At 46.1% G+C, this 10,076-nt stretch overlaps 1 protein-coding gene across 1 annotated transcript in view; it reads left to right on the top strand.

Moving 5' to 3' along the window:
* Positions 1-1,966: 1,966 nt before the first annotated feature.
* LOC307229537 (nucleosome-remodeling factor subunit BPTF-like) overlaps positions 1,967-10,076 on the top strand; it is a gene marked incomplete at its 5' end in the record, with an annotated part of 90,162 nt that continues 82,052 nt past the window's right edge. The window contains 2 exons of the mRNA XM_079999536.1: positions 1,967-2,570; positions 4,772-5,594. Of these exons, the coding sequence (XP_079855662.1) occupies positions 1,967-2,570; positions 4,772-5,594 (1,427 nt within the window). The remainder of the gene's footprint in view (positions 2,571-4,771; positions 5,595-10,076) is intronic.

Genomic DNA, 10,076 nt, shown 5'->3' with positions numbered 1-10,076 from the left:
CTTGTATCCATCTGAGAAGAGCGCGACTCATGACGCATTGTACATGATGGTTCCATTCTTCTTCGATCGAATTGCTCACAAAACGATATCAATGAAGATTTATCTGAGGGCATTTGAGCACAAACCTTCAAAGACGCAAAGATGTCTTCGGAAGGTTCTCGGGAAGCGTCCGCGCACACGTCCTGGAGGTGACGAAACGTTCGATGAGGATTAGGTCGCGGCTCAGCGTGGCGTCATCCAATCATTTCAAAATACTATTTATAAACAAAAAAACATAGATCGCCGTTGTCGGCAGGATTCGAACCTGCGCGGGGAGACCCCAATGGATTTCTAGTCCATCGCCTTAACCACTCGGCCACGACAACTGTGGAAGTGAGAGGGTGGTCTCAAGCTTATCAATCCAATAATAACAAAAAAAAGGAAAAACGTGTAGACGGTTGTTTACTGCTTGTGCGTTGTTATTTATCACTCAAATAAATGTATTCAAGGGGAACAAAAGTCGCTGTAATAATGTTACGCTGCATTGTGAGTTCGTACACACATATTGAGGCGCGGGTAAAGGATGTTAGTCGCCTTCACTGGAATCCCATAACATGTACACATCCTGCCAAGGACAAGACCAGCGAGGGGGTTTCTACACGACACACTCGCGCGGCGACGTGTTTGTCCGCGGCGTCGGCCACGGCTTCACGTCCCTCGTCACAGCGTCTTGTGAAGCCGGAGGATCGAGGGAAAGGCGCCCTCTTCGCGGCGACGACGACGACGACGACGGCGGCCGCCGACCAACCGTCCTCCGGGGGGCCCCCAATGCACGACACGCGGAGCCGCGGTTCGCCATCGACGACGAACGGAGCGTCGACAGCAACGCTCCCGCGCGGCAACGGCGCCGTGTTGGCGCGGAAAAAAACTCATTCGACGAACTAAACACGGCGACGGTGTATTGTGGAGCGGCGTGTCACGTGACACCACCCCTCCCCTCCCCTCCTCCCGTACACGGGCGACGAAAGCCTCGATTCACTTTTGAGACTCGGTTCTTGGCGAGTTGGAAAAAGGGAGTCGTTCAGTCGTCCGACCCTCCGTTCGGATTCGTTCGGTGGGACGCGCGGGTGGGAGGGGGACGATCAACGGGAGGCAGAGGAGTCGGGGGGCTCCGAGTCGTGACTGGAACTCTCTCAAGAATCGTTTCATTCTGTAAAACACTCCTTTTTTTTTTTTTTTTTACATTGTAGGTGTATCCGATTTGTGGCACCGTTGAGTTGATACAGATGTTGACCGTTTATTTCAACGGTTCCAAAAGATTGATTCGTGACATACATATTGCACTGAACACTGTTTAAATGTTATTATTTATTACATTTGTTTTGAGACTTGTGGTATGTTATCACATTGGTCTATGTAGTAAATTATATATATATAGATAGATATATATAGATAGATAGATAGATAGATAGATAGATAGAAAGATTGATATTTTTTTACAGGGAATATATGATTATAATTTTGCTGGGATGAAAGGTGGAATGCAAAGTGTAAAAAATGAATTATGGCAAACGACCTGGCCTTTTTTTATATATTTTTTTTATTTTACCTTGGAATTTAATTTAGTCCTCAGTAATTATTTTAATTTCGTGTCGAAGACGTACTCGCCTGCCCACTCTTTTGCCGGAACGACTCCCGCCGCCCGAGTCATTTCAAATATTTGTTCGCCAGGAACGAATTGTTTCCGAACCTTGCCCGATAACACACACGGGCCTCCTGTGTGTTTTCAGCGGAGGGAGAGCCGAGAAGAAAAAATGGCGTCTGCAAGGCGACCCGGAGCGGGATACCGGCCGTTCGCTTTGAGCTTTCCGCTGTAAAAAAAAAAAATCGAGACCGGGGCTTGGCTGGGGGTATTTTTTTTCTCCAGGCTTGGTTGGGCCACTCCAGCTCCGAAATTGAAGCCGAGGTGAACCGACTCTCTCCTACGATGCGGGGGAGAAGGGGAAGGCCGCCCAAACATGCAGCGGTGATGCGGGAAGGTTCGCCCGGGCCGGTGCGCGGCTCCCGCGGCGGCAGCAGGGGACGGGGTTGCCGCGGCCGCGGAAGGGGCAGAGGACGCGGCCGGGGACGGGGCACGAGTATCTGCGTTAGCGGCGGCGGCTCCGTGGAACCGGACTCGGAGGTTTCCGGGCGCGAGCACTTTGATTCGTCTCGGGGCCGCGGGAAAGTTGGAGCCTACGCGGCGGCGGCGGCACCGCGGGGTCGGGGAAGCAGGGGGAGAGCCAGGGGCTCCAGGGGGGGACCCCGGCGGCCCCAAACCAAGGTGGTCTACGATGACAACAGCGATGAGGAGGATAACCTCAGCTTCAGGTCGGATGATGAGGAGGAGGAGGAAGAGGAGGAGGAGGAAGAAGAGGACGAGCTGCTGATCGGGAGCCGCTCGGACTATGAGGAGGAGCAGGGGGGAAGCACGTCGGAGAACGACTCTGACCTGGAGGGTTCGCCGGCGGAGGAGGAGGAGGAGGAGGACGGTGCCAGCCGCTTCTCGGAGGGAAGCTTCAGGAGCCGCAGCTCGCACGGCAGCACCCCGGGTGCGACATTTTTAGATTTAATTGAGAAAGCAAGCCGCATTGTTCAAAATGGAGAATGCACCGAGAAACGGGCCTTTGTTTACACCGTGCGCTCTGCACTCAGCCCAGTCTCACATGTTGTCATTCTGACAGATCACAACTTTAATGTCAAATTATTACATTGAGCTAAAAAAAAAAGACCCTAAGATATAAGACATGATATTCGATGTTTTTATCTTTAGTTTGCCGTTTCATCTCATTTGGACAGAAAGTAACAATAAGGAACATACTATACTATAATACGAATAGTAACCTTTATTGGAATAGCACCTTACATACGCAACACGCAACCCAAAGTGCTTTAATAAATGTCACCTATAAGAGGTAATCACATAGTAATAGTAAAAACGCTAACAAGCAAAATACATTTCGTAGAATTCGATAAATATTATCGTAATTTTCAGTTTTGGGTCGTCGATTTAGGCCGTGAAGGAGCACATCATTCCTCTTTACATTTCAAACATTATTACTCCTGAATTGTTGGTCTCAAGTTAGTAGTGTTATTACTATTACGGCTCAGGAACTCACGTGGACACTGTTTTGCCATCGTCCATTCATTGATCCCCTCCTCGTTCAGCACTTTAACTGAGTGAAACTTCACGTGTGCAACAAACAAAGCGATACCGAATTAGACGTTGTTTACACTTTTTATATATTATTGTACGCGTTTTGCCTGCTGTTCGACTGTAAATATTTAATCCTAAATACACAATTTTCATGAAAATTTCCCGAGTCGAATTTCACCATGTCTCATTCTTAATTCTTGGTTTAGTTTGCTGACAGCGTACATTCTCGTTGCGCCGAGTGTGACAGAGCAGCGTGGGGCTTTTGTTTTGAAAAGACGCGCTCAGTTGTAAAAGCCCCTCATTAGAATATTACGTGGTTGTTACAGCGTTACCATGGCAACGCCGGTAGCGCCGTTACTATTATGATGTGGGCAAAGGCTTTTCAACTCAATTAATCCACACGATGCATGTCATGCCTTCCTTCATCAGTTCTTCTCAACGTGCCCCAAAGATCCCTCAAGAGGTTCCAGGGGGTCCCCAACAAAACTATTAACAGTTAAAAGTTCACCATTTTTTCATATAAAAATCTCTACAAGCATTAGAGAATGTACCATCATGATTGTTTTGATCATAGTTTCACTGTTATCGCCCTAACTAGAATACAGACAGGTCTGGAAGTTTTGACGTAATCATATCTAACAATAAAAATCTCCTTAGTTTGGGGACTCGGAGACAAAATCTTGAGGTCCGTGGCCTAATGCCTATCAGATTGCAGGTCACAGCTTTATAGGGATGCAAGTATAAAATGTGCATGATTCCATTTTAGAATGTTTAGTGCATTCTGCCATCGCATCATATATGTGTATTATTATGGTTGTTATGATACATTCATAGTTTTAGTGTGGTTGATATACTATGCCTGCCACTTATTCCGACATTTGTGACGCATCTTTCGTCCAAAATGTATGTCAAAATGGCTTATTTTCAAGAGTTGCTGTGTTCGTCTTTTGGTTTGTCAGCCCCTTCTGCCACTCCACTGATCTTCCATTGATTTTATGCGCCATAAGTGGCTCAGGGACGATTACACAAATAACTCTCTGCCTCAGATGACCAGCGTGCCCTCTTCGCTGACAGATGGGTTGTGAACAAGGCAGGAATGTGTGCAGTGGAGAGAGGTTATGTGACTCACATGACCCATATCGATCGCACACAACTTTGATTTCTATACGTGCCGAGTCATGGGTGCGCATACATCATCACTGCTTGTGCTGTGCATTCACGCCCTTATGCACATGGTCAGGGACGTCGCCAGGGATTTTGGGACGCATGAAAATATATCACATTGGGCCCAACCCTAATGTTCTAATAATTTTTTAGGGCCCCTGTCAGTCACAGGCCCTTAGAATCATCCTCGAAATGATACCTCACGAGCCAGCGTGCCAGTGCATTTCGGTATAACGCATAAATACCTGGCGATAAAACATGGAAAATGTAATATTGTCATTGTATTATTTGCTGTTTTTTTCCAGGTGATTTAGCTTCTTTGGGGGCAGAAATGTTTTGGTCATAAACCATACATATATATGGCTCTCCTGTTTTGATTTGATTTTATATATATATATCTCTGTTTTGGCCCCCTCTATTTCCCTCTGCCAGGCCGCAGACGGGGTCGAGTGCCGTGCCCACGCTTGCCCATTTTCGAGGCCCAGAACGCAACCCCCCTGGAGCTGCCCAAGTCCTCGGATGACCTCCTTATCCCTGCCAGCCACCTCCTCAACGTGGCCGCCATCTACGAAGTGCTCCGCAACTTTGGCACCGTGCTGCGCCTCTCGCCGTTCCGCTTCGAGGACTTCTGCGCGGCGCTGGGTGGCCAGGAGCAGTGTACGCTGCTGGCGGAGACACACACAGCGCTGCTAAAGGCCATCCTGCGCGAGGAGGACACCTCCAACACCACCTTCGGCCCCGCTGACCTCAAGGACTCGGTCAACTCCACGCTGTACTTCATTGACGGCATGACATGGCCCGAGGTGGTGCGGGCGTACTGCGAGAGTGACCCGGAGTACCGCCACGTGCTGCCGCACCAGGAGGCTGAGGAGTATCCGTACGAGCCACTGGAGAGCAAGGTCAAGGTGCTACAGTTCCTGGTGGACCAGTTCCTGGCCACCAACATCGCGCGTGAGGAGCTGATGTCGGAGGGCGCGATTGCCTACGACGACCACTGCCGCGTCTGCCACCGGCTGGGCGACCTGCTGTGCTGCGAGACATGCTCGGCCGTCTACCACCTGGAATGCGTCAAGCCGCCGCTGCAGGAGGTGCCCGAGGACGAGTGGCAGTGCGAGGTGTGCGTGGCGCACAAGGTGCCCGGTGTGGTCGACTGCGTCCCAGAGGGCCAAAAGAGCCGGCCATACATCCGCCAGCTTCCCGTCGGCTTTGACCGCCACCGCCGGAAGTACTGGTTCCTGAACCGACGCATCGTTGTGTAAGGCGGACGTTTTTTATTTTACTTTGTGTTTTTTAAGGGTGAGGGTTTCAGTTTGCGTTAGCTCTTTCCGAGTATCCTTGCAGAAAGGGAAGGAGATAAAAGCGTATTGGTAACTACAGTGTGTTTGCAGTTCTTGAAAACAAAAAAAAGAAAAAGCTACAGTAGGTAAGATTGATGATTTTTTGTTTTTTTCACAACTCTGCAGAATTCAAATTGCCTACAAGCCTTTCCAAAGCTGTTTCAGTAGTGTTTGCCATTCTTTCCAAAATACCACCAACTTGTTATGACCGCCAAAAATGTCAACGTCATTGGCAAAGCTCATGTGCAGCTTTGCAACCTTTGCTTTGCACTTGATTTTCTACCAGAACAGGGGCACAGCCAGGACTAGGACAGTCTGTATCGGAAGCCTCTCCGCAGCAATTTAATGAATAATGGAGTGCCTGGTATCTCTCAACCGCAGCTTTATATCCCTGTCAAGACACTTAACTCGTTGCGCTTTGAAGCAGTGGAAATCTTATCGATACAGACTTTAACTTGAGTCATTTGAAAAAAAGGGCCTCAACTTTAAGGTGATAATCCATTAGATCAGACCCTACAACTCCCAGAATTCCACTCAAAAGTGAAACTTTCCATCCACCTTTTTTTTTCTTGGTCAAGTGGTGGGGATATCGTTTCATCCGAGTGTGCTGCTTTTTTCCTGAATGTTCATCCATATTGGCCGTTGCTTTATCAAATTCACCACGGCCCAATCTTTACATTGTTGCCGGGAAAGGCGGACCCCGCCACCAACATGTAGAGGAGCACATACATACCATGAATACATTAAATATGTCTGTTACTTATAAATTGCCTGCTAAACACAGCATTAAATAAGGTGTTTATTAAAAACAAAATGTTACTGATCACCACTTTAAATGAAAAATCCCAATTTAGATTTAGAGGTCTTCATAGTGCTAGTTTTTGCAGCCCTTTTGTGTATTGAGAGGAACCTTTATGTTTCTACAGTAAGAGGCCAGATTAGTCGTGCAGATATTCTATATTCCAATTGTAATTATCGTTTTTTTCGCTCAGACTTCTCAGATCTGTGTACTAAGTGTGTAATTACATGAGAATTTGGTTCTTCAGTTGGAGTCCCTTAGCCCTGTAACCAGATAAATCTGCGAGCTCATGTTTCATTTGCTCTGCAGAATACGTCTGGCCACCCTCCCATTCAAACAGATTTCTACCCGACCTTCCCAGGGTCGGGCCAATCACAACCGTTTATCTGATATGGGGCGGGTTTGATACGATGACGATGCAGAGGAAAGCCGTTGACACACCTTACCAAGATGGCTGCCGTTAACTTAGAACAGTCTGTTGAATCCACTATCACGACAGTATTAAACAAACTAGACGGCATATTTTCTCTAAAAACCTTTTGTTGATAAGAAGGATGTGTTTGCCGTACTTCCAAAAGGATTTGGTAAAAGTTTAAATTACCAGCTCGTTCAGCGCTATGTCACATGTTTTGTTGCTCTGATTGGTTGTAGGTCTATCCAATTGCATCCAGAGACATTTTGGTCAGCGCCCATTGGTAACGTCCCTTGGGAATTGAAAATGAACCGGGAGATTCCAGTCTAATATGCATTTGCGAATTGGTCTAGGGATGCCAGGCTAGGAGTCCGTCGAAACAGAGATTAATCTAATTAGCTTAATAAAATGTGGCAAAAGCCGCTAATTGTGACGATGGAGACTCCCATTTTTACCAACCACATATTATTTTTGAAAGACTCTCTGAACACAACAAAGGGACAAAGCAGCAGTTGTTTTTAGCCATTATCGCTATGTTTAGGAGCAGATTTGCCCGACCTGCAAAGTGAACCCATAAATCATTTTGTATTAATACCATAGACGGTCAGCAGTGTGGGGCTGATGTGTTGGCATCATCTGGCTGCTGAGCAGTCATAGATAGTCCGGGGCGCTGGTGTCAGCAGGCATCCCCGCTCCGCAACTCTCAGAGAGGGTTGGGATCACCTGGACAAGCAGGAGGAGCGGGAGGCCGGAATCGTCAGGTGCTGGGGAATAGATCTTCATTTCACCGGCTGTGTGCTTGTGTGTCATGCACAGAAGCAGCTTCGTGCAACCGGGCCTACATACATTGAATTTGTGTTGGGAGTATGTGTCCGCCAGAGGAAAAGAGAGGGAGTGTGTGTGTGTGTGTGTGTGTGTGTGTGTGTGTGTGTGTGTGTGTGTGTGTGTGTGTGTGTGTGTGTGTGTGTGTGTGTGTGTGTGTGTGTGTGTGTGTGTGTGTGTGTGTGGTAAGAGGGTGGTGAATACGCACTGTTGTAACATGGCCTAAGATCTCCTGCTTCCGGGCATGGAAGTTAAAAAGCAGCTCTCTCTTCATCTTGGGTTGCTGCTACCCTATTGTCCTAGGCCTTTACATAAACAGACTTTGGATCAACCCCCTTTTTCTGTTATTTGAATTCATCCACTCACTTGTTTGTTTTCTTGACCATTTATTATATATATATATATATATATATATATATATATATATATTTATTATTATTATTTTTATTTTTTTATTATTATTTTTTTTTTCCATCGCCTGGAAGAGCTCATCTTGAGTAGCGTTGCACCCAGATGGGATTGTTCGGAACATCAGAAGGAGAGATTGCTTGTAATATGCTTGGCTCGCAAACAGAATTTTTATTTGCGTGTGCAAGTGTATGCACACAAAGCCAAAGGCCTTCACCCACCACTCCACCCCCCAGCATGAGGCCCGAAAGAGCATGAAAGAGTGCTACTGCATCTGTGCTGCCACATAAATACGTGGACAAATTTGTTGGTACGCTTCGAAGGAAAAAATAACCCACAGTTTTCTCTGAAATAACTTGAAACTTACAAAAGTGTTTGGCATCCATCATTGTTAAGTCCATATTTATTAGAAATCAGACATGGCTTTTGATGTTTGATTCAACAGAATATTTTACATAATAAAACAAATGAAAATGGCATGGACAAAAATGATGGGACCCTTAACCCTAATATTTTGTTGCACAACCTTTAGAGGCTTTCAATGAGACTTCTACAACTGTCAACAGGTAGTTTGGCCCACACTGTCTCAGGTTTGAAGGGTGCCTTCTCCACACTACATGTTTCAGCTCTTTCCATAGATGTTCGATAGGATTCAGATCAGGCCTCATAGAAGGCCACTTCAGAATAGTCCAATGTTCTGTTCTTATCCATTCTTGGGTGCTTTTAGCTGTGGGTTTTGGGTCATTATCCTGTTGGACCCATGACCTGCGACTGAGACAGAGCTTTCTGACACTTGGCAGTACTTTTCACTCCAGAATGCCTTGATAGTCTTGAGATTTCATTGTGCCCTGCACAGATTCAAGGCACCCCATGCCAGACGCAGCAAAGCAGCCCCAACATAATCAACCTACTCCATGTTTCACAGTAGGTATGGTGTTCTTTTCTTTGAAAGCTTGATTTTTTCGTCTGTGAACATAAATGTGACTTGCCAAAAAGCTCCAGTTTTGACTCATCTGTCCAAAGGACAGTATCCCAGAAGCATTGTGGCTTGTCAATATTCATTTTAGCAAATTCCAGTCTGGGTTTTTATGTTTTTTTTTCAAAAGTGGAGTCCTCCTGGGTCTTCTTCCATGGAGCCGGCTGTCACTCAAAAAGTGACAGATGGTGCGATCAGACACTGATGTGCCTTGACCTTGGAGTTCAGCTTGTACCTCTTTGGAAGTTGTCCTTACCTCTTTTTCTATCATTCGCGCCATCCTTCTGTTCAATTTGGGGTAGATTTTCCTCTTGCGGCCGCATCCAGGGAGGTTGGCTACAGTCCCATGGACCTCAAACTTCTTAATAATATTTGCTACTGTAGTCACGGGAAGATCAAGCTGCTTGGAGATGGTCTTATAGCCTTTACCTTTAACATGCCTGTCTATAATTTTCTTTCTGATCTCCTCAGACAACTCTCTCTTCTGGTCCATCTTCAGTTTGGTGCACACAATGATACCAAACAGCAGAGTGACTTTAAATAGGCTGAATGACTGATTATAAGATTGAAGACGTGTGACACCAATTAAAGAAAACAGTTCGTTTGAAATATCACTATAATCCAGTTATTTATAATCTTTTCGAGGGGGGTACCAACAAATCTGTCCATGCCATTTTAGAATATAATTGATCTCTTTAGCAGTAATTACCTATTTTCACAGTTTCTTTGCTTTACTCTGACATACCAATGGCATGCAGGTATACATGAGAAAATTGCTTTTAATTTCATCACTTTTCAAAGGGAATGAAGCATTGTTTTAATGAGCTGTAAGGGTGCCAACAAATTTATCCATGTCTGTATATCCTGAATCCTTTTGGAATGAAAATACTTTTGGAACATATACGGCTCCATGGCTCATTCAATTTGGCAATCCATAATATTGTCTGTGTTGGGTGGATTCCACTCCCAAGTCCCACAGTTAA

The sequence above is a fragment of the Zeus faber genome (assembly GCF_960531495.2).
Source record: "Zeus faber genome assembly, chromosome: 4".
In the NCBI taxonomy this organism is placed as follows: Eukaryota; Metazoa; Chordata; class Actinopteri; order Zeiformes; family Zeidae; genus Zeus; species Zeus faber.
The sequence above is the reverse complement of the archived record's forward strand: the minus strand, read 5'-3'. Positions and strand labels throughout refer to the sequence as shown.